The sequence below is a fragment of the Simochromis diagramma genome, unplaced genomic scaffold, assembly GCF_900408965.1.
Source record: "Simochromis diagramma unplaced genomic scaffold, fSimDia1.1 OVJJ01000596.1, whole genome shotgun sequence".
In the NCBI taxonomy this organism is placed as follows: Eukaryota; Metazoa; Chordata; class Actinopteri; order Cichliformes; family Cichlidae; genus Simochromis; species Simochromis diagramma.
The window spans coordinates 1971424-1996667 of NW_024387245.1; the positions used below are offsets into that span (position 1 = coordinate 1971424).

Genomic DNA, 25244 nt, shown 5'->3' on the forward strand with positions numbered 1-25244 from the left:
ATTTTTTAATGTTCGCCATTCAAAATTTAAAGGGAGCATGTAAATCACACATCAGATCTTGATGAATGAAATATTCAGGTTGAAAATCTTTGCTGACATAGAGTAGAAACCAAACTTATTGACCTTTTAAGGGCTGGATTTAAAATTATACCAGAAATCAGAAATTTAAATCACAGATTGAGGCCAGCTTGTGTTATCTGTCTTAGAAGTATACATGGCCCCCACGTGACATCTGGGCATACTCCTGATTAGAAGGTCTACGGTGTCCATCAAACATTACCTAAAACTTAAAATGCAGGGTCAAAGACCCAGGATCGTGACAATATGAGGCTCAGCATTGCCCTCCACCAGGATGAACCTACTGCACCAGTTTATGGTCTGACAGTAAACTACCTAACAGCAGACATGGTACTAATATCTAATACAAAGAGGTCTGCTTGTGCAGGCCGAATGATCTGCAGGTACCATTTCATACTACCACCAGTGACAAGCAGTAGTTTGATGTAATGCCGGAATTTGATGTATGTGAGAATCCTATATGTACAATATACATTAGTATAACATAAATAAAGCACACAGTATGTTTCATTCAACAACAATTATCCAAAAAGAAGAAGAAGAAAAAATGGTTTGTATCTTACTTGTCTGGTCCAGCCAGACGTGTATTGATCCTCCATCGATTATCTCTTGAGAGACCTGCCGCTGGAGCATCCTGTGCAATAAGGAACCAGAATTATGATCAGAAAAAAGTAGAAACTCAGTCTATCTAACAAAACACTAGAATGTAAATATTGCAATGACAAGCTGAAAAGTGAGTGATAATCTGCTGAATCTGCACGTTTTCTAAATTTGTCTGGCAGGACAAGTTTAAATGATAGACAGCATACGAGAGAGACAGATAGAGACAGATAAAGCACTACTGAACTATGTGATAGTGAAATCTAATCTCAGTGACCCAGGTTGAAGAATTTGATCATTAGGACGCTACAAACCCGGTGAACCTGAGGAAGGTGCATAGGAACATAAATATTCATTTTTTTCCTAAGGAATCTGGTTATTGATATGGAACCTTATGAAAGGAGTGTATGACCTTATAAACTAAGCAGCCAAGTGAATTAATAAACAGAGTCATGCATGCATGTGACTGCAGGCTGGTAGCACTATTTAAAACTCAGAAGGTCAGCCAGGCTAATTATTATTTCTCTGACACAATTAAAGCAATGCCTCAAGTCTAGCTGAGCCACTGAGAGCATTGAACCACGTGTAATTTACTATTACTAAATTGTAACTTTGTTCTTGAATACCAGTGAACTGAATAATGCGTGTCAGATATGTGTAGCCTGGAATTCCTTAAAGTATTTATTTCAGATGGTCTCACTTGGACAAACTTACTGTCTGCGTAAGTGCATAGATTAAAATTTTTGATTAAGGGTGTTGCACTTTAACATAGTTCCATTGCAAAGTATGAAACTGGTGTGCTGCACAGAGAGTTTGTAGCTACAGGAAATTTTCTGCCTTGTCCCTAGTTAGGCTTTTACAAAAATCTACTGGTAGTTGTTGTATTTAATCCTTTCAGGAGATGATGATGCCAATACATGGCTGAACATCTAAAAGCTTCAAATTGAGGGTATTTTATCATTTTAGATTTTTTATTATGTTATATGTTAGATATATGTATATGTAGTAATATATATGTTTTATTTTTACAACAGTGATCCCCAAAGCGGGCTGCGAAGATACTGCACGGGCGCTAAGAAGAGATTTTGTTAAGAAAAAATTTTGTATTAAGGTTTAAATCCCAATAAAATATAAATGACAGAATACAATTTATTTTATATTTAAAAAAAAGCAAACTATTAAAAAAAAAGCATGGAAAGTATGCGTTCATTTTTTTGTTAAGACTTACTGACATGCATTTTTCTGACATAATGTTAACGTTCATGACAGCACAATCACAAAATGACTGAATAAGAATGGCTTGTTTGGAAAGGTTGCCAAGAGAGCCTCTTCCCTCTAAATGAACGTAAGAGCAGAGCTTAGCTTTGTAAAGTTGGATCTGAACAAACCAGGAGGTTGTGGAAGAATGCGAGTGCATGTGAGTCCATCTGTGCCACAAAGCTTGGTTGAAATGAAACACAACAATGATCCCGAGAACACCAGCAGATGTTCCAGTGGTCCAGTCAAAGTCCAGATCAGACCTCAGCCTGTGCTGTTGAGGGTTCATAAAAGAGCTGTGCATAAATGAATGTGTGTGAACCGCGATGAGCTGAAGTGATAACTGGGCCAAAATCCCTTCACAACAACGTGAAAGACTGATAAAGCTGATAAAGGTTATTGTGATTGTTGTAAAAATCAATTTATCAGTCTTTGTAATGTATCACAAGTTGTTCATCTGAGGTTATATCTAAATTATCGTAGATCCTGATAAAGGCCTGGTGAATCTTTTTTTATTATTTCCTGGCACGGTGATTAGCACTGTTGCCTCACAGCAAGAAGGTCCTGAGTTCAACTCCACCATCTGGCCGCGGCCTTTCTGTGTGGACTTTGCGTGTTTGCGTGGGTTCTCCGACTTCCTCCCACAGTCCAAAGACATGCAATTATTTGGGTTAGGGTAATTAATGATTCAAAATTGCCCATAGGTGTGAATGTGAGTGTGATTCTCTGTTAGCCCTGTGATAAACAGGCCACCTGTACCCTGCCTCTCGCCCCATGTCATGTCCAGCTCCTCACAACTGAAAGAGGATGTACTTTCAATTTCAAATGACTGTATCTTACATTTTCCATCTATATATGTGCCACCATATTAAGGCAGTGGAAAGGTAGGAGTTAAAATATAGCCACCAACTGCCATAAACAAAAGCTGTTTTTGAAGAATAAACCTCAGTAGGGAATTTATCACAGCTTTGAAATGAATCCAGAAAAAAGATGAAAAAAAAACGTCATAATGGTGGGTCAGATTGTGATAGGTGTGAATATCTTCATTCTCATAAGATATTAAAACGTGCATACCAAAAATACATTTGCATGAACTCCTTATCCATCCTGCCTTATCCATATGATTCCTAACAGGAAACAAAAATCTGCTTCATGCTTATGTGATAACATTAAGGTCTGCTTGAGAATCAGCCAGAGTACCACTCTGCTAGAAGACATGGGAGAAGAAGCCTTTTGTTTTTCTTAGGCAGGTCTGTCACATAAGAAGCACATGATTCGGTAAGAATAAGCATCTTATTGGTCGGTGCTAAGATGCAACCTGCTCAGGTGTGTTACGGACAGGAAGGACCAGACTGTCCACCCTGCAGTCTCACGCTGTGACTGACGACTGAACAACAACCCTGCTGCAATGACTCACCTTCACATGATTTTGAGGTGTGAGTTGGTGTGGTGTGGCCTCTGTGAGCATTTATGTGTATCAAAACAACAGAGAGTGCATGTGGAAAAAAATTTACTTTCAGATTAATTCACCATCAGAAGAACATATTAAACATTTTAATAAAAACAGTTTTAAAGCCACTTAGAAAAGCAAGATATTAAGCTGATTTATGTGGTCCTTTTAAGTAGAAGCAGATAAATAAATGATATATTATTTGCTGTAATGCTCATTAAAACAAATATAAAAACATTTATTGGGATATTTTTGGGAAGCTGTGTACTGGGACTGAAAACATTTTAATTCAGTATTTCAGATCCATAAGAATCTGGTACTTTCCTCCGGATGATTGCACAAATACCTTTATGCATAATACATCAGGGCTGATGTGTTTGATCACGTCAGTCATGCTGTTTGTTTTCACTGGCAACAAGAAAGCTGCACTGATTTACCTGAGGTCATAATTTCTCTTAATGCAAACCACACACTGGATTTTCTGGATTTTATGCACTATCACCAGGGGAAATATTAGTTGGATATATTGTGAAGATTTTTATAATTATAATGGAGGCTGGTGCAAATCTTCCAGTCTACATGTCAAAGTTTCCAAAGAGTCTACAACCATCCTCCAATCCGAATTTCTAAGTAAGTAAATCACCAACTTGTGAAATTATTGTTAAGGTATATAATAGGTGCATGGTGTTCCCTGAGGTGTGGACTGTTCGTGTCGGTGTTTAGCGTGTTTGTGATATGCAGCTGGAATGCTGCCATGCATTACAAAGACTCGTCTTCAAAATCTGTCTGCTTTGCCTGACTACTGAGAATCCCCACTGACAAACACAAATGTCTGTACACAGCCTGTTCTGCCCACGTCTAGGTGCATGACATCAGCATGTGCTGCTTGAAAGGGAACTATCAAAAGTAGGGCAATGAGGAAGAAAAAGGCAGCAGGTTGTTTGTTTGCAAAGGTACATGAAAACAAGCAACATCCTCAAGCTGACACTTGTCATAAACAGGTCAAATATAACATGTACATGAAATGTTGGCTAATCTAACCAAGAAAAATGTCAAACATTTAGGTCACACAATGCAGTTTTATTCAACTCATCTGCTCTGACGCCTCCAATGCCAGTGCGGCTATTTATCCCACGTCTTTGTATTTCAAAGGTATGTCAATCGTTTTTTTCCAAAGTAACATGAGGGCAATGAACATTGAGTGCAGACATGTTTTGCAGTCATAACATCAGTTACAGATGCTGATCCAGCACATCAGCTCGGCCCATGACGCTCTGTCCCTTACCGTTTAGTCAGGTAGCTGGTGAAGTTCTTGCCAAAGCCGATTACACTCCAGTACTCTCCATTATAGATTCCCTCAAAAGCTTCTTTGTGGGACAAGTTCACCTGCAGATAAAAAAAAAGAAGCAGGTTCAATTCATTCTATGTCCTAAGTTTCATTTTCAAATGCAGATTGACCATATGCTACACCATGTTTCCTCAACCAGTCTGAACTTCACCATCTGCCGCACAAGGTCAGACGAAAATAAATTAAAGTTTCTGCACATTATGTATGTTACAGTTTGTTGAACAGCTATGGTTCTGTTACAGAGAGAAACAATCTTTCCTCTTCAATGATTTCCCAGAAATGGGAAGTCCTGGTATTTGTTCCTTTGCGAAACTCATTTGCTTAGAGTAAAAATAGATTTTAACAGCTGAGAAAAAAGTCTGCTACTTTGAAAATTGTACTTACTCACTTTCTCATGTGCAACCTACCAGCAGATTTACAGTAACAAAAGAAAAGTCAACAAATTCAGAATCCAAAGGTCATCACAGCTGATGAGGATTCATATCTCTCAGGGCCAAAACAAATACCTGCTGCACACTCGAGTTGTCCAGGAAGGAGAGGAATGATTGGCTGAAAGCAGAGGGGGAGGTCTCATTGTTCACTATAGCAACCTGGATGCCCTTTGGATCTCCTCCGACACACAGACAGATGAGGGAGACCTGGATGACGGGCAGCAGGAACTGGAAACACAAAGAGCTGCCAACACAGAGTAGAAAATAAAGTGTAATGAAGTGGTTACTTATAGACTGTGACAAATAACCTCTGTTAACTGCATCATACCCCGGCATTCTCTTCATCCGCACCAATGTTTTGATCATCAGGGCTGCGATGTTCCTCCACTTTGGCAGCACATGTCTGGCTCGCACCTTCCAGTCCACTGAACACAAAAATGCAATATAAGTGACTGCAACTTATATTTTTTAAAACAGCAGCGGTTAAAATGTTTACCTTAATCTGTGCCTCCTCTTTAAAAAGCTTTAGTGAGTTTCAACTCATTGTTTATCAACCTGACCTGCAATTATATTATTATTATCATCCACTCCTCGTACCTTTACTTTTTGATGTCAGAAGCAGCTGATTTAAAAGAAGCGCTATAAAACTCCTGGCCCATTGTTAAATGATATGCACAGGTAGAAAAAGAAAACACGCTAGATGTCGGTACCTGAACATTTGAGGCTTTCCTCTGCAGGTGGAGATCCGACTCCAAGAATTGGCTGACTCTCATCCTTCCCATTCTCAAATGACTGGCTTTTGTCTAACGTTCCATCTGGAGAACTGGAATCGCGTTTAGAGCCGACCTGGTCTGACGTCTCACACAGCTGCAGGAAGGCATGCTCCAGGGTCTGGAGGACGGATAATATGGGCTAAAATTCACAAGCCTTTTTTAGCCTCCTGTGTATTTGGAGGGTTTACTACGAAAGCGTGCCACAGCCATAGTTTTAATTGCAAGAGGAAAAAAAGTTCCCCTGTTAACTTTTATTCATATCAACATAAGATGTAAAGCAAAAAGCAAACTAAACAACCTCCATGCCTTCACTATCAGCACCCCTGGGCACCCACACAGTCTGTACTGGGATTTGAGAGTACTCACTGTTGCACAGTGCTGCTTCATGACGGCATCTGGGGGACCTTCAGCCAGCAACCGGCCGTGTCGCATGAGACCGACCTATACGACGGGAAAAAGAAAGAAGAGAGAGGTTCTCTTTTTAAAATGAGTGACTTAATTTTTTTTCTTGGCAATTATTTATTTAGTTATAAATAAAAAGGGTACTAATAAATAATCATATATTTATAATTAGATGATTTATTTTGTTATAGATACACACACAGACACAGACACACACACACACACACACTGAATGTTGCTGAATGAATGTTTTTTTATCTTCTGCAAAAGAAATGCTAATTCTTATCTTAATAGAAATCCAGAGTGTATCGCATATAGCTGTTGTCAGGGAGCCAAAACACACAGTTGTCTGAATAAGCTTCTAAAGTTGTATAAGAGCGGTAAATCAGGATAAGCCAAACAGTGGATTTGTTAGCCATCTACAAAATAGCAAACTACTTCTTATTCTGTTGTGTGTGAATGGTACTCTTATCCTATTAGTCTTTTTTAGTGGGTCAAACATGGATAAACAAAGGCTGCAGCTGCTATGTGATCAGATTTTATTTATTATACCAGAAAGCAAAAGATTTGTGCATGCAAGAAGCATGTTGACATGGTAAAAGCTCATTCCTCAGCTGTGGAGTGATGCATTGCTCCACTGGGTGCTCCGTCAGTTGACATACGTCTGTCAAAGTATCACGAAGACAGAAACAAATAAGCCCATTTGTCTCAGTCCTTCACACAGATATCGTTTTAAGTGAGAATGGAGACATGCCTGAGAAGACTGAGTGGGCAGACTGGTTTTAGTGGAGATGTTCTGGATCCAGGTTATAATGATTGTGACACAGATAAAGTGCTTGAACTTTGTGAGTCCTGTGTGAAGCCACCATCACCACTTCTGACTGTGGAATTTCTGTGGAATTCCTACCATCACAAAACTTTTACCTGACCTTCCAATGCCCTTGCCTCGGTGGTGAATTTGCAGTCATGTGAAAATGAAAGACAGTAAACTTTGGAAAAACAAAGGAATTAAGAGAGTAAGTAGCAGCCAAGTGCAGAAATAAACTTGATTAACTGATTAGTAAATGTGACCACTTCTATGACAGGTGACACCTCAGCACTGCATTAACAAATGGCCACAATATAAGCGCCTTGAGGTGACTGTTGTTGTGATTTGGCGCTATACAAATAAAATTGAATTGAAATTGAATATTCTTGAGTGGGCATCCCAGCAATTCTGCCCAAAGGTAAGACAGTGATCAAAGAAACGCAAGAAGTACATCTCATACTCTACAAGCTCAGCGCGTTAAATGTTAGTCCATGACAGTCCAATTACAAAAAGACTTAACAAGTATGGCTTGTTTGGAAGGATTGCCTGGAGAAATTCTCTCCAAGAATAACATGGCAGCACAGCTTTTCAACGGTTTTCAATGTTGCATCTGAACAAACCACAAAACCTCTGGAACAATGACCTTTGCACAGATGAGACCAAAGTGGAGATGTTCAGCTATAATGCACAACACACAACACCACATTCAACACACGAGCACAAATACAGCATACATACTGTGAATGCAGTGGTGGAGGGGCAATGATTTAGGCTTGTTTTGTAGCCAAAAGACCTGTGAACCCTGCAGTCACTGAGTATACCATGAACTCCTCTGCGTAAGTATTCTAGAGTCGAACATGAGGCCATTTGTCTGCTAGCTAAAATTCGCTGATACCATGGGACAGTGATCCCAAGAACACCAGCCAATCTATGACAGAATGGCTGAAAAAGAAAAGAAGAAAGATGTTGCAATGGCCCAGTCAAACTCCAGACCTCAACCCGACTGTGGCAGGACATAAAGAGAGCTATGCATAAATGAATTCCCGCAAAACCTCAAAAAACTGCAAATGATGCCATAAAGAAGACTGTGCCAGTGTTGCGAGAGACTGATAGAGTTATTCTAAAATCTTATAAAAAGTAAGATTTCTACATGTTTACCTAAGAGTTTACCTGAGTCTTTACTTAGAGAAGAGACCCTTACATGTTACGTTCAACTAATAGAAAACCAATCAATAAATCAATCGGTTGTTTTGTACTGTTGTCTAGAGCTATTAGCAGTGCAATAGTGGTACAAGTGTAGGTTTAAGTATGAGCCATTGTCTAATGTTTGACTCTTCATTTGACACTTGTGGTTACACGAGCTACTGTGTAAATCTCTTCAGCTCTTCAGCAATTTATTGATTAGCTCATTATAAACTAAGATAGAGACAGTGAAAACAGCACGTATTCTCAAAACTGCTCTTTGTGTTGCACATTTCCTTGCCAGCAGCTTCAGCTTTAGAAAACTGTCCCTATACAGTCTGTCCCCAATCTGCTTCCAGTCTTCAAGTTAAATTTAAACTAAATGGCATCAATATTTTTACAAATTCATTGCACAAATTTATGCATTTGCAAACAAAATTTCATAGGCTATGCACAAGCAAATATGATGCTTCTGCCAAAATTGAGAGTATAAACATTATACTGAAAAAATGTGGTTTTACAGACTATATATTCAAAGGAGATTACTGGTGAAACAATGAATGAACTCAGTGAATGAATGGATTTGTGCTGAGCCAAGCATTAGTTTCACCATGAGTGAAATATGTTGTAAATATGAGGAGTTAAAGTCTGGAAAGTCCTGCTGACCTTTAGAGCGACTCTATTCTATAAGGTTTACAAAGAGATGATGACTGTGTGTGCCTGCCTGGCTTTCAGTTCTCTGTGTTTTCTTTATAGCACCTGGATTTGTTTGCTGACAGGGTGGAGTTCAGAGTATGCAAAGTCTTAAGCACGCATTTCATTCTTCTGTTGCAAAGGTTCAACTTCAAGGCCAACCAGCCATTTAATCTTAACTTTAAAATAAAATGTTTTTCCTACAGACAGGAGAACCTACAAGTGAACCTTTACTGAGCTTTGGATTCAAGAAAATCCAAAAAGTACAAACGATTTATAGAGTAAAAACAAAACAGGAATCAACACACACATTCATAGACACAACTGATTTTCTATTGAATAAGTCCCATTTTCCCTTAATTTATGTGTTTAACATATTCACATTTATTCAGCAACTTTTTAACTCACCACATTGGCTTGCCTGGCCTCTTCTATGTAGTGTGTGGTGATAATAACAGAGACTTTTCCCGTCTTCACAATCTCTACCAGGTGATGCCAGATCCTAGAAAGAAGACAGAAGAAATCCTTGAAACACTTGACCCACTCAGTAATGGAGTTTGCTTCAAAATCGCAGCTGTGCCGGCAACAGCTTTGCTGCCAGCCGTCTGATCTTAAGAGGCTTTGTGATTACACAATGACACTGGAGTAACACATTCGGGGGGTACAGTATGCTTTCACCAGTGTTTGCTTATCGATGCATGAATATGGGTGTAGCCTTTATCACATTTTTATCAAAACTTTATTAAATATTAGCCATCTTGTTGGGTAAATAAGAGAGAGAATGATAAATCCATGCAGAGATCTTAGTGGAAATGTCATTTTACTGTAGTGTTAACTTTTGTCTATATAGAAAAATATAAAGATGCCAGTGGGCTCTCAAAAGAGAGGAAACTGGATAAAAAAGATATTTAATTATGCCGTAATATAGGAAAACACAACTGTCCATTTAAGTAATCTTCATCTGATGGGCTGCCCCTTGAAAACAAAAGTTAGGAACTTCTTCATCTTCTTGCGTTCTATTGGCTTCTCTTTCCCAGGCTGGGTGTGTGTCTGGTCAAGCGGCTTCCTTTTGGCCCTTTTGGCCCTGCATCTTTGCAACAGGTGCAAATGCAGCATTTGCACCTGTTGCAAATGAGCTCAGGCTTGTCCTCTCACTTGTTGCCTGACTGCTCTGTCTACTGGTATGTTAGTATTGCTCAGGCTTCCCGTTCTCTTGTTAGGTTCATGTTTTTCACTAGTCTTACCTTGGTTTGTCGCCCTGTGCAAAAGATTGCACATCACCTCAGCTTCTCGGATTCTCTGCCTGTCCACTCACCGCCACTCACAGACATGCCCCGTGCTCCCTGGACTTGCCCACCAGCTCACTTGCCAAGCCTCTAGCACCACTGCATCTGTGCCTTCCACCTCTGGATTCCCCATTTCTCTCCTTGCAATATTCTCTCACTTTTGTAGTGAAATCTGCAAACCTTTACTGAGTGGTGTCCTGTATTGGAGTCCTCAGCTTGGTTAAAGATAACATTTATAGTTTTATTTATTGTACAAATGTTTAAAAAAAAGTCACAAATACGTTTTTGTAAGGACTTTTGAAGGGATTGGAACTGGTGCACATGCCATAGACTTAAAAATGATTTTTAAAATGATACATTCTTATAAATCTCTTAATTTGATGTCTTTTTTTAGTTTATGATTTTTTGCTAGCTGTGCTTGACAGCAGGGTTTCTATTTTGCCCTTTAGGATCAACTACTTTTTCTTTTATTTCTCATTATGTGTGAATGAAAAGATCTATTATACATGAATTATGAAAATCTCTCATTAACAAAAGTGGCAAAAAATAACTATATTACACTGGTAGTAATCTTCCTTCAGTTCTGGCGCCTCAAAAACATTTCTCTATGCAGGAAAATATTTGGTGACATCACCTGGAAAACAACGGTGCACGTGTGCTGCATGATACAGGAGAAGACAGACGGGTTATACATACTTGGATCTGAGCACAGGGTCTACTCCCACTGTTGGTTCATCCAGGATGAGCAGCTCTGGATTCTGGAGCAGAGCCGCCCCGAGAGACACCCTTCGCCGCTGACCTCCACTGTAACACAAAAGCAATCAAAGGGCAACAGAGTGAATCTTCTCCCACGATGGGGGAAGAACAAGCTGAGGCATCAGCCTGTTGCAAAATCTTTACCAACTTTACCATGAATATTAAATGAGCCTCTAATGAAAACTGGTGTTAGGGCCTCCTGGACAACAGAAGGCTCTTTGTATTGAACCAGGGTTGTGAATCCGGAGATGGTGATTACTCTTATAAAAGGGCCATAAAGTAATCTGCCACTTGCATTGATCTGCCGGAGCTTTAGCAATTATATCTCTTATAGTTAGACTAATTAGTAACATTTCTAAAAATAAATTAAATCAAAGAGTCCGCTCAATAATTTCCAGAGGTTTTACAGCTTATGCAGACTAAGCTTCTGAGCGTAAAAAGGAGGATACTATTCTTTTATTTTTTGGTTGAAAAAGCATAAAAAAACAAGAACAGGCCTCAAGGAGTTATTACCATAGATTGGAAAACAGGAACTCAGAAAGGCAAATGTCATCTCAAGAATGAGGCTTTTTGCTCTCGCTTTTTTGACGTGCAAAGGATGACACTGTGATTAGATAACAACAAGCAAACAGAGCTGCAGCTGGCTTCATACTAGTCATAAAGACTCTGCAGATATGATCACTTGTTCACAAAAAAATATCATGCTGCATGTTTCAAAGTGAGCTGCCAATGTAGTGGTGCTCAAACTTTTGGTCTGGATGGTGACGCAAGTGGGAGTGATGTTGAATGCAGAGCGACAACTTCTGAATAATCAGAAATTCTTTCTTGCTTACGAGAAGCTCTTTACTTTGGGGCACATATTGTATATTAAGCACATAAGATTGAAAAAGACAAACTTTGATGTCTTTACAGTGAAAATAGGGACTTTGCTGCAGCCTATGAACAGCAGGGGAGACTGGAATATGCAGGCAATTTCACATAATATCCCTAGGACTCTAGGGACCTTTGCTTTGATGGCTACACAAAAGCATGCAAACCAGTGTTGCCAGATTGTCTACTTTTGGTTTGAATTTGTGGGTAAAAATAGTTTGGGAGGCTTGTGGAACTTTCCCTTGATGAAAAACACAGTAGAAAAATGCTAATGTTTATACAATAGCTGCAAAATAATCCAAAGTACATTACTAAACTAAATTCTCATTGCTTTTAACTGTGGTTCTGAATTTGAGTAATCTATCAAGTCTACTTCATTATATACTTAAACTAGAAAATTGTTGACAGATTTGATTTGACCTTTATTAAAAAGAACCATCTGGAAAGTCATCTGTGCATACTATTTTGAAGCATACGGCGCATTTAAAAAACCTTGGCATGTGATTGAATGACCCATTTCTCTATCAGTGTCTATCTACTATCGGTTACGCAACCAATCCTATCAGCAAAACACTACAGAAAGCACAAATTAGGGAAAACAAGCAGCAGTCTGACAGACTTTAAAAACTAACAAGCAGTCAGTGTAGCTAGCTATATAGTTAGCATGTCAGTAGACAGTTCTTTATGTTGTTGTGAGAAAATCTCTGCATAAAAGACACTTGTGGTAAATCACTTAAAATACACCTTGAAATCCAAACCGGGGCCACCTTTCAAAACAGGAATTCGGAGCTGCTTGAAAAATATTAAAAAATAGCAGTCAGGATAGCTTGCTAGTATAGTTAGCACGTTGACAGATGATCCATTTATCTTCGATTACATTGAAGATTAAGCCATAGCTGTGGAGCAACCGGCCAACAGTTCCTCAGACAACACAAACTGAATGTTTTTAAGGCCTACTTCAAAAAATTATTGGATTTGGACAAATATATCTAACTATTGAGGTTTTGTAGACACTTTACAAGTAATCAGGCAACATTAACTTTTCCGCCATTTTGGATGTGTGGCAATCATGGTGTCAATGTAGGGTGAAGTGAATAAGGCCCTGGCCACGCATGAGACTGATCTGTGACCAGTTGGCAATGACATTTGTATGGGGGAAATATGAGTATTTCAACTGGTTGCTGAATGTTGATGATAGTTGCTTGGAAAATGATTGCTAAAGCCCAGTCACAAAGGCCGACAGACTGGTCAGTGACCCACTGACAACAATGAGTATTTCCTGACCAGTTGGCAAAAGATTCCATGTCATTGCTTATAACTGGTTGTATTTTAGGTGAAAGTGATGAATTTATCTACAAACACCATCCAGCAACTCTCACATTGTAGTGAAACTGAAAAGTGTGATACATTTTTTACTTTTTTCCTTCAAAGTAAAAGTTGCACCTTGAAACATGTTGGCAATGGCATGGAGGCACTACTTTTACTTTGAAGACAAATCTTCACCATTTCCTGTTTGCGTTGTACATTTTCAAGTTTTATTAATACTTGGCTAGATGCTAATGAGTATATCCAGACAAACTTAAAAATTTACAGGCAACCAAGGCAATCTGCTAGCAACCAAAGCAATTTTGTACAGCACCTTCTTTGCAACCGATTTCATCCAGTGACAGCCAGCAACCTCCAGGAACCACTGCCAACCAGTCAGGGATAAACATTTTTCCCTATCAACCAGTACGCCAGATTACTTTTGAGCAATGTGAGCATTATGTCATGGAGATACTGCAATATGCTAACTGCATCCAGTAAAATCAATAGCACAAGGAGGATAGAAAGTGCCTGAGAAGAAAAACAAGCTGCAATCTATGCCACTTAGAAACCTAGCAGTTCCTTAGTCTACCAAACCATCTAGTTGGTGTCAGAGGCTGATTATTGCTCCATCTGTCCAACTGTCTTCTGTCACAGCTAAACTGTGTCTATGGCTGCTACCTTACTGGCCAGGAGCTCCTTAAACAACTACAGTTACATTTGTGGCTCTGGTATAAGAGTACAGCTTTAAACATGGCAAGATAAGATTATCGCATGACTGTGATCAAGAATCCAGCTGCCTTGCAAAGTAAGATTTGATTGGGTATCTTGGCATCAGTCAAACCTCACACCAGTAATGGAAAGTGATAATCAAGGGAATATAATGTACTGTACAACTGCCCCTGAGTTTCACCTGGTGCTTTATCAGAAAAGTCACAATGTTTTACTGAGCCTGGGTTTACAGCCTGTGGTATAAATACAGATTTTAGATTAAGGGTTTAAAGTCTTCACACAGACATCTGCAAAAGCACAGTGCTACCCTTCATAAATTGGCTGTATCTAGGGAAATAATGCATGAGCTCACATCTCCGTGCATCAAATCTAACATCCATGAACCACATCACTGTTTGCAGAAAAAACACTTTCAATATTAGTATACGCTTTTATGATGATCACTCTTACAACTTTAACCTTACAGGGTAAGATCAGCTTTTACTCATTGGATTTTGAAATCGTTCTATCTGTAAGGTCAACTGCTGCATCATATGTGGTTTTTACCTGAGATTTCGGACCAGACTGGTCTTCTGAGGTAGATCCAGGAAGTCAATGAGAAAGTTCATGCGTGCCTGGGTTTCCTTAGATGTCAGGCCGTGAATTCGGCCAAAGAAGGTCAGGGTGTCGCTAATGGTGAATTCATTGTACAACGCCAATTCCTGTGCAGCACAAAAGCAGAAAATGAAACTCATATCTGATGCTCTGATTGAGTCACAAACACCAACATTTCCAGCACACCTCAGGACAAATACAACTGCACCAGTGGATGTAAATCTATTACATGTACAAAGTTAGCATCTGTTTTACTCTTACTGCTTTTACTTTATTTTCTTGCTTCCTGGGAAGGATTAAAGCTGGTACTTTTTGTTGAAGGATTAAAGTCTTACATAACAGCAGATATACATTTTTTATGCAACAGCAATTTCAAGAAAGCAGTATATATCGCTAGTTTAAAGATGCATCTGTCCGCATTGCTGTAACAGAAAACATTCAAGGTGTCACATTCCTCCCACTCTGGGTTGCAGATTACTTCCTGCATGGATGAATGCAATGGTCAGGGTTACACACAAGACGACAAATACTATGCTGTGTTATCTACTTCATCAGATACCTAATGACAGTAATGGGGCTCACTCAGGTACAGGTGGCTCATTGCAGCAAAGGCCAAATTACAGAAGCCCCAGAGCAAGGCTTCATACAATCTTTATGGCTTTAAAGCAGCTGATGTGGATGTTGGGGTGATAATTTTCTGGACAGAACAGACTTTCTTAAACCTTCTGCGGACAAATGGCTGCAAGGACTTTGATTGCAAGTTTACAGGCTTTTTAAGAACAACCAAATGACAGAGAATAAATAAAACCAGGTAGGGCTGCCTTTGTGTCACTTCAACAAATTTGCTGCTTTATTCAAATATGTTAAGGATCTTTGGGCACATGAGTATTTCAAAAAAATTAAAACAAGAGCAAAGTTACGCATTTTAATGTGAATATATACTATGTGGTGTTTACCTGTGGCATGTATCCGACTTTCTTCCCCGGAATATCGTGGCCAGGAAACGCAGGCGGCTTCCCTAGCACAGTGATGTGACCTCGTGAGATTTTTAGAGTTCCCACAATGCATTTGAGAAGTGTGGTCTTCCCACATCCACTGGGCCCCAAAAGGCCATAACTGAAAAACACAATCACAAAAATTTCAGATAAAACTTAAAGCGTGATCCTGCAGAGGGAAACACTGGGACAGTACAAAAGTATGTGACTAGGGAATGCTGCTCTTTCTGGTTATTGAGTTAACTGAAAGGAAACTAGTTCACCATTCTAGAAAAAAGGTGTTCCTGGAATCTAATCTGAGACAGATATTTCCTTTTAGACGTTTCAGTCTAATACCAGCCTCTGAAGACGCTGAGATGCTAATGCTGCTAAGTGTTAAAAAAATCAAATTGCAATGGCTTTGTGACTATTTTCATACATAATGTCAACTTACAACAAATGTCTGCTGAATGTAAAGTGGTTTTCATGTAGAGCCATTTTTGGATACATCAAAAATTTTATTTTTTCATATCTAGGCTACAAACGGTCTCAGATACATCACACAGAGTTTGCACTGCACTCTGTTATCACATGCACTTTTATCAGGTATGTCTAGAAATACTGATGGCTTAAATAGCTGGACGGGAGACAGGCCAATGACAGTTCAACACATTTTTAAGTTTAAGTTTGAAAAACTTGATAAAAGACTATATTATTTATATTATTTTGAAAGTTAAAGTGCCTATACTTATTCTACAATCAATGAGATAATTATCCTCAGGTTTAAAACAATGAACAATAACATAATGGAACAATATAAGTTATATTCCAAGAGCACAGTGGGGTTTTGTAACACTCGTTCTGTCTGCATGTTTTACTGGTTTTTCACATTCATGTTTTACATATTTCCAGCTAGCAAGAAACATGAGAAACCTTCAAGAATTTGCCAGGTTGTTCATTTGACTTTATTTTCTCTTACATACTTTGTGTGCACATGAAAGCATGTAACAATGCTTTCATGTGCACACAAAGTATAGGTCAACGTTTTTGGTGGCCCCATTCTTTGTCGTCATACTTGTCACTTCAAGAATGCAGATTCATATTAGAGAAAAATGAATGTAGATCATCTATAAGAAACTGACAACGGAACGAACTAACACACAGCGACACCAGAAGCAAAATGTGTGCACTTAGAGCTGAACTGTCACCGACACATCAGTTTGAAAATTTCTTTGCAGTGTCATCCTAAGCTCTCCTTCCCCTGGGGGATAGTGGAATTTTCCCATTAAGGCCTTATTGAGAAACAATGTAGATGTTTATAAAGATAACCTTGAATATCCTGCAGGAAATTAAGCTTTCAACAGCTAATCAGTCAGTAGATGCTTGACAAAAGTGAAGGCAAGATGAGCAGCTTGAATTGGGTCCCGACACCTAACCCAGAAATGTCAGCATTGTTTGCAGGTTAAGCATTTATCTGCTCACCAAGAAGAAAAGAAAGAGTCAAATATTTGTTGCTGTTAGTGATACAGGAAGTAAAACACCTTCAGCTTTTCACTATTTCACTCAGTATTTACATTTTGACTTTTACACTTGACTTTTGTTATGAAAATTTATAGTCTTGTCCAGTTAAAACGCTCTAATCATGGGGCGATCGTGGCTCAAGAGTTGGGAGTTCGCCTTGTAATCGGAAGGTTGCCGGTTCGAGCCCCGGCTTGGACAGTCTCAGTCATTGTGTCCTTGGGCAAGACACTTCACCCGTTGCCTACTGGTGGTGGTCAGAGGGCCCGGTGGCGCCAGTGTCCGGCAGCCTCGCCTCTGTCAGTGCGCCCCAGGGTGGCTGTGGCTACAATGTAGCTTGCCATCACCAGTGTGTGAATGTGTGCGTGAATGGGTGGATGACTGGATATGTAAAGCGCTTTGGGGTCCTTAGGGACTAGTAAAGTGCTATATAAATACAGGCCATTTACCATTTAAATTAACAGGCTGTGTTGGTATTATCTACTCACATTTGTCCCTGTGGCACAGCCAGGTTCAGGTTGTTGAGGACCTTCAGTTTGCCATACGATCGGCACACATCTCGACACCGGATCGCAAAGTCTTCCTGTCCAGCCGGCAGAGGCGCCTCCAGATCAGCCTTCATTTTTCCCTCCTTCAGCTGGAAGAGAGAACATTTTGTTAAACACCAACATTCCTGATGCAAGTCTAAAAGCATGCTCAGTATTGGCAGACTTAACGTTACAACAATGATTTCTCGTGCTGTAGTCTATATAGATATTGTCACCTGCATAAACCTTCCAAATATCTTTAAATAATATTTTCTTTAGTGGAGAATATGCACCTCGCTGCTTTTGTATTCCTCCAATAAGGAAGGATTTATAGCAGGAAATATGACAGTGAAATAATGTCAAATATGCTGCAGATAATCTGTAGTTATAGTCAACCTTTCGCAACGTTTATGCAATGACACACAAAGTCTTGTATTGTGTTAAACACAGAGCATCCATGTACTGAACCTAAAGTAAATGTTTTAACTTTGTGCATTTCGTTTCTGCACATGAAGTGAAGGTTTTGTTGTGGTGAAGGCTTTTACTGAAATACAAAGAGGAAGTAGGATAACTGTCTAGTCTTCCTCTTTCTACAAATAATTGATTAAAAGATGCCGCAAAAAAAAGTTTCCTACAACAAATTTCTGTGGCCACATTTTAATTTCTAACATGTTTTCCTATTTGTTGATTAAGTGCTTGAAATGAAGTGCATCCATCATTAAATATTCCCAACAGGAAGAGCCGACCACTTAATTTGCCACAATTTTTACATGTGCTTCACTTAAACACATCACAAGTTTGAAAAATATTTAAGTGGCCACTTACAGAGACGAATCTTCCCACTGAACTGGCCAGTTATGTTTACAAATGCAAGGAATTTGAAAGTAGGAAGTTTCCATTCCTTATAGTTACAAAATACCTGTTAGTTTATATGGGGAAACCACCCTTTTGACATAAGTGTATCTTTTTTATAGTCATAACATGTTGATGTAATTCTCTCCAGAACCTCAGTTAACCAAGGCTTACACATATTTAACACTTACAGACCCACAAATAAATTGAGTTTAGACGATGTTCCCATACTGTACCGTGCTATTTTCTGCTTTTCAAAAATGGAAATTTCAACTTGTTAAAAATAAAAGCATAATTTTGTGTAGCCTAGCCATCTCTACAAATAAAATATCCATCATTACTGTTAAAGTAACAACATTTGACTCCTGAATGAGTTTTAGTCCCCTGGAGAAGGTTGCAGCTCCTTCAGCAGGAGAAACAAGGCTGGATTTGAAAGACTTCAGTGCAAGAAGCTGAAAATACAAACTGTTATTTTTCATAAGCCAATCACCAAACAATTGAACAGGCAGGAAGAGAAAGTTGTTTGCCCTTTCATCCAAAAGCCAAATACAAATCTCACTTCTGACCAAACAACACACAGAAACAGCCAAGCATACTCTCATGTTCCTGTTAATTTCTCTGCATCACTACAAAGCTGCATCAGACAAAGTATGTGGGTCGTAAAACAATCCTGAGTCCAGTAATCTCTAATAACGGCGTTCTTTCACGGGTTTCCAACAAACTCCCTCCTTTAATCCAGAATCTCTCATTTTCCAGCAAGGAGATTAGGGAGACTGCAGTGAATAATCTGCTGCATTTGGTTAGCCTCACCTTTGGCACTTTAGCCTACATTTGCAGACATGTCACCCTGATTCTGTGTGGCAACTGTAACCACTTCAGATGACACATTGATTTAAAATGCAAACAAACGCTGACTATCCATCACTGAATATGAGAAAGGCCTGGAAAAAAGACAACGCTAACCTCATCTAGAGGAGACCAAACCGATTGAAGGAGCACAAACTCACCATTGGACACGATGTAGAGAAAAAGGGAGATGTGGAAGGGATGAAGAGCACCTGAGGAGTGAGGCCAAAGACTGAAGTCAACAGGTAAAGAGCATTTGAACATTAGCTGACACAAACATCTCGTCCGCATGAATGCAAAGTGGAAGAACAGGTTGAGTTTGAGAGCCAGCAACTGAAGAAGGCATGAAGAACAGACGCCTATAGCACGCGCACGCACACAGGCGCACACACTTTAACAGGTGCTATAACCTCAGTAGCGCTCCATAATCATGAACATGTTTTCTGATGTCCCCAAAATAATACTTGGGAATAAAATTAAAAAAAAACTAATGACATATTTTAAGAGCGTGATTTTTTTTCTCCTAACACATTTTTTTTTGTAGCAATCCCACCCTTCCACCCATCTGACCAGATGGACAGACCTATACTTGATGAAAACACCACATTGCTTCTTTTGCTTGTACACTGCGATAATGACCTCGATCAGCCCAGCAGAGGCTCGCTTTTCATTCATAACAGGCTCTGCTCTGTTGATCAAGAAGAATTTCCTACCTTGCCTGCCAAGTTGTTGCCAATTTGCGTCACTACCAAGTGGAAGAAAACAGGCTTGACGGCAGTATTTAAATCTCTCCAAATTCAGGAAGACACATTTGCCGAATAAAAATTGTGAAAGAGAAGTCAACGAAGGGCTATTTATAAGCCGAGCCCTCTGCAGCCGACCAGCTGCTGCGCTTTCACTTCTCCCTTTCACGCAGGACGTGAGCGCTGCAGCAGCGCTGCGATGCTCAGCGGTCGCTCTCTGCCCCCCCCTCTGAAAGATAACCCTCATCCACCCTCCCTGCTTTACGGGGGGAAATGGAGCTCTGGCCTGAAATGTGACACAAAATGAAAAAATAAATCCCAACTCCATCTCTGCAGCGGCGCACCAAGGCCTGCTGTCGAGGGACCACCTCGATCCTGGAGGCTTCCCGCGAAAAGACAGCGACCCAAACTACTTGAAAAGCATCTTACCCGCACCTCCATCTCTGTGCTGTTTGCAGGTCCACGCGTGGCATCATTCCTACCGGCAGCCTCCGCGGCCATGGCAGCAGGGAGGACAGCCGGACCGGCTGGGTCTCTGTAAGAGAGAGAGAATGAGGGAGAGAGGGGGAGAAGGAGAGAGTTAGATAGATGATGAGCTCTGGGAATTTTTAGGTTTAAGTCAGGCGAGCTGTTTGATCTGCTTTCAACGATTCCACAGATGCACAGAAATGCAGTTTGCAATTTTCTGATCTATTTGCCCAGAATTTGGTGCCAGCTTTAGCTGATGCGGAGCTGCACTAGCCTGTAAGCAGCTGCAGGGGCTCGATTAATAATATTTTTTTTTAAGAAATAAAAGAATTCACCAGGTTGCTAATATCATTTCATTTGGCATTTCTAACATTAACTGCTGCTGCAAAAGCAACGGAAGTGAAACTAACCGATGGATTCTTGTAATGATGTCGTTCCAAAAATAACCGCTAGGTGGAAGCACAAAAACAAGAGATGAAACGAGGTCAAGCAGGCGTTTGATCACTGATTGATGAAACTGAATGTGACACAGACACATAAATGACTGTTACGGAATGAAAGAAGGGAAATTTCCCCTGGCTCCTATGTTTGTGTTTCTGGTAGTAGCACAAACTTTGTGTTTTATACAGTTTAGTTTCTAATTCCAGTTTTTATTTTCATTATTTTTCACATGTATCTATGATATAGTGACAGACAACCTTAAACACTTTATAAGTTATGGGTGGACACGCAGAAGCCCACAAACGGTGCTTTGAACATTAATATCATCAATCAGGATTTTGGACCAGAAGCGTTTATCCCGTATTCTACAGAGAACTGCACAAATTATCAAGGAGGAGGATAACCACTGCACATTCAGACTCATATGAAATGCTTGTGATCATGGTTATGATTTTTCTTCACTGCATCTTCATTAAAATACATGCAAAAATCGAATGTAAATAAAAAACAGTTTGAAACACAAAATTTTACTCCCTGATTGCACATTAGAGAAGGAATCGATGACCATGCAATGTCATCGCCCACATAGCTGTTTCCACAAATAATGATTTTTTTTTTTAAAACACTTCAGTTTTTTCCTACATTTCAAGGAACCATGAACAAAATGCTTCTCAGCGCTGACAGCACTGCAAGGCTGGATGTTGGCGCAGCGGGCCCCTTTGTGCAGAAAATTACATGTTCTTCTTTCACTATGTCTTTGACTGAGGCACTGGTTTATATTTGGAGTTGATCACTGGGTGCTACACAGTGGCTGCCTGCTACTCCTAATACATATGATGGGTTTAATGCAATGGAGACAACTTTATCCTTCTCTAAAGAAAGACCTCAGCATTGAAATCATTAAAAAATGAGATTTAGATTCAGCTCCTTCTCCATGTTAGTGTCTAATATAAAGAAATGCTTAATGACAGCTAAGAAAAAATGTTGTGGCTTATTTAATGTTGTGGACTACGAGTTCAGGACATGAAACCAGATGGCTGATACTATGTACAGATTGTGAAGCGTGCTGTTCTACACTTCGACACCACTGGTTTAAATACACTGCTAAAAAAGGGAACACTTGATCATCGCAGTGTAACACAAAGTCAGTTAAACTTCTATGCTATCACCAGTGTTCTCTTCACACTGAGCCTCTGTGAGTCTGGACAGTTTACAGAGGCTGTGCCAAATGTTAAGATGCCTGTAACTTCATCTGTCATGAGAACAGGGCAACAGTGGCAGACCTACCAGTTCTGTTTTTTCTCTGGCAAATGCCAGTCAAGCTGGAAGGCACTGGTCTTTGAGCACAGGTCCCACTAAAGGGCATTCAGCCCTCACATGGCCCTCCTGGATTCTGTTTGGCCAGACACATGTACATTAATAGCCTGCTGGAGGTCATTTTGCAGGATTCTGGCAGTGCTCTTCTTGTTCTTCTTTGTCCATCTCTTCATGTTACAGCTCACCTCCTGGTTTATTCTCCACACTCTTGTACTGTGCTGGGAGACACAGCAAATCTTTTTTGTGATGGCAGGCCTGGATGTGTTTAATTTAGGAAAAACTGAATAAGCTGCTGACATTTGTCTTGTTTTTGCCTCTCCAGTGTATGCATTGTCATTTTCTTTTGCACCAAAGCAGGTGTAAAGGATTCAAAATGGTATGTGCTTCCTAACTGGACAGACTATGTAAACACATCCTGATTTAAATGTGAATAAATGGGATTCTTGAGTTATGTTTTTATGTAATGTAAAATTTTCAGCCTAACTTGAAACCATGTTTTGTTTCAATTGTCACCATGCAAGTGTCATCAATGTGTGACGTTTCATAAGGCAGGAAGGCCCTCTGGAAAAACATGTTGCCCAACCCTGGACTAGAGGCACGAGTAATGCATTGAATAGAGATATATGTAGGATATTTGAGTGTTATTACTGCAACAATAATAAGAACTAATAACTCGTTAAGGGGTGTTTCAATAGTGCAGGGGTTTATGTACTTGGCTAACAAACAAAAAGTCTCCAGTTTGATCCTGGGAGGAGACACAAATCCTTTGGAAGATATGATGGGACCTGATTATTCAAGACTTTGTATGTAAGGAGAAGGACTTTAAATTCAATGATAGATTCAACAGTGAACCACTAAAGATAAACTAATCTTCGTCTTTCGGATGCTTCCGCTAGGGGTCGTCAAAGCTCCATCTCTACCTAAGCCTAGCATCCTCTTCTGTCACGCAAGACTTTCTGGAGGCCCTGCTTCCCTACATCCATGAATCTTCTCTGTGATCTTTTTCATTTCTTCGTGCCTTCTGGGTCCATCTTCAAAATCCCCTTTTCAAAATATCCACTATCGCTCCTGTACACATGTCCAAGCTATCTCAGCCTTGCCTATCTAACTTTGTCTCCAAAATGCTCAACCTGAGCTGTTCCTCTGATATACTCATTTCTAACTTTGGCTCTCTGTCAAGAAATAAGAAAATCTAGTATAGAAGAAACATGATCTATCTTTCTTAACCCTGTCAGTACTCTCGCTGCAGCGTTTTGGATTAAGGGGAACATCAGTGCATCACTGAAGTCAAAGTGCATTGATTTTTTTTTAGCGTGTAATGCCTTTAAATATCCACAAAGGGGCAGAGTGGACCAGTTTAACTAAACAACAGTCGGGCTAACGATTAGAGATGGGGGTTGAATAGATACAGAGCATACAGAAAAGACGGAGAGGGTTGCAAAAGTCAATGAACAGACAGTGGGATTGTCCACTTCATTCAGTGAAAAGCAATTATGTCCCAGGCTCACAAGTGAGCAGAAACAGGTCCATTTGTAGCTATTTTTAACTCCCTGACGCCTCCAGTATTGTTTAATCATTCCAAAGTATTGAGTGTGCCCACTTTGGCCAATTAGGCCAAAACCCCCCAGTCTGTGTCACAGTCAAACTGGATAAACGACACGCGAGCGCAGTCTCATAAAGTAACCGCTTATTTAAACCAGCTAAAAGTCGTGTCCTGGATTGTTATCCCAACCTAGAAACCCCCCAAAGAATCCAAACAATGCGTTGTCTAATTGGGTGAAGGGTTGAGGGAAATCTGTCTGATTAGCCTTCTCCAACAGACGGGGATTAAGCTTTTGGTCTGTAATTATTATAAAGCATACGTCAGCAGACATCCACCCATTTCAGTGGAGCAGAGGGATCCTGCGAGGTGACTGTGCTCTCTCTCAGGCCAAGTCAGACGCGAGGACCCAAGAATAGGAGCAGTACTGGAGCAGGAACAGGAATATCCTCCTGAGTCAGTGCCACGACGCTGACAAACCACGCTCCCCGGCAGAGCTGCCTCTGCTCCGATAATCAGCATCCTATGCTATTCTGCTCAAGATGGCGGTGCAGGCAGCGGAGAAGGACGGAGTAGTGAGTATTTTGAAGGTTTTCGGGGAACCGATCCGGGGTTACGTGTGTTGGTATTTATTTTCTGTGCATGGGGGGCCTGTTAGTTGCGATTTAAGCGCACCGTTAGGTCGATTATCCGGCGCTTATTGTAAATGCGGAGCGCCGGGCGCAGCGCATTCAGAGCGTAGGGCGACTCCTCTTTCATCTGTGGCCGGGGAGGAAATGGGGAAATCCAATACGCTGTGGTGAAATGCACCGGCGGTGTGTGCTCTTCTAGGCCACCCAGCCGGTGCGCATTTCCATCGTAGTGCAAGATGGTGCCAAATGTGGGGCTCATTTATAATAACTCATGGCTCCCGGCAGGAACGCTGATAACAACATGACAGGTCTGCTGCCACCTCGTCATTGTTGTTGCACGCCGCGTACGAGGCCACACTCTTGTGCATATATTGAATGATAGGCCTGTAGCCTCTTGTTGTGCCTTTAACCTCAGCCATGCAAGTTGTATATCCTACCTGACAGAGCGATAAATGATACTTTGCATCCTGTGTCTTTTGTCACTGGTGTTGAAGAATGTGGAAGAAGACCACCTGAATGACTCGCTGGGGAACCCCGGCCTCATCTCACCTGACAAGGAGGATTTATCACGCCTCCTGGTATGAAATATTTAAACGATTTCCCGAGTGTCCTTGTTTGATGCTCGCTCCTGGCTGTGCGTAATAAATTCAATGTGTGCAATGCGTAGACGGTGCCATTCAGCGGGCGCATCCGGGGGGGCATGCGGCCGGGGAAGAAGATAATAGTGATGGGCATCGTGGACCTGGAGCCAGACAGGTAACATAACACCTCACAAAGGCATGCATGCACACACTCTTTATCTGGAGCCGTGTTTTTATCTC

General features: G+C 40.4%; 1 protein-coding gene and 1 long non-coding RNA gene across 7 annotated transcripts in view; one reads left to right on the forward strand and one right to left on the reverse strand.

The window, feature by feature from the left end:
- abch1 (ATP-binding cassette, sub-family H, member 1) overlaps positions 1 to 24982 on the reverse strand; it is a 38252-nt gene extending 13270 nt beyond the window's left edge. The window contains exons 1-13 of one of the 6 annotated variants that reach the window (XM_040000369.1): positions 24861 to 24982; positions 20461 to 20560; positions 17546 to 17694; positions 15522 to 15681; positions 14518 to 14672; positions 11005 to 11112; positions 9431 to 9524; positions 6304 to 6378; positions 5875 to 6055; positions 5493 to 5589; positions 5240 to 5408; positions 4671 to 4771; positions 642 to 712 (exon numbers count right to left, since the gene is read on the reverse strand). In XM_040000369.1, coding sequence (XP_039856303.1) covers positions 642 to 712; positions 4671 to 4771; positions 5240 to 5408; positions 5493 to 5589; positions 5875 to 6055; positions 6304 to 6378; positions 9431 to 9524; positions 11005 to 11112; positions 14518 to 14672; positions 15522 to 15681; positions 17546 to 17694; positions 20461 to 20560; positions 24861 to 24967 — 1567 coding nt within the window. In that variant the 5' untranslated portion in view covers positions 24968 to 24982. Of the gene's footprint in view, positions 1 to 641; positions 713 to 4670; positions 4772 to 5239; positions 5409 to 5492; positions 5590 to 5874; positions 6056 to 6303; positions 6379 to 9430; positions 9525 to 11004; positions 11113 to 14517; positions 14673 to 15521; positions 15682 to 17545; positions 19974 to 19995; positions 20418 to 20454; positions 20561 to 24860 lie in introns of those variants that run through there. The other 5 variants (XM_040000368.1, XM_040000372.1, XM_040000370.1 and 2 more) reach the window with 5 other exon arrangements.
- Positions 23659 to 25238, forward strand: LOC120714246. Its single transcript, XR_005691384.1, has 3 exons — positions 23659 to 24366; positions 24918 to 25001; positions 25091 to 25238. It is a non-coding gene; the product is annotated as an uncharacterized LOC120714246 (long non-coding RNA).
- Positions 25239 to 25244: the final 6 nt, after the last annotated feature.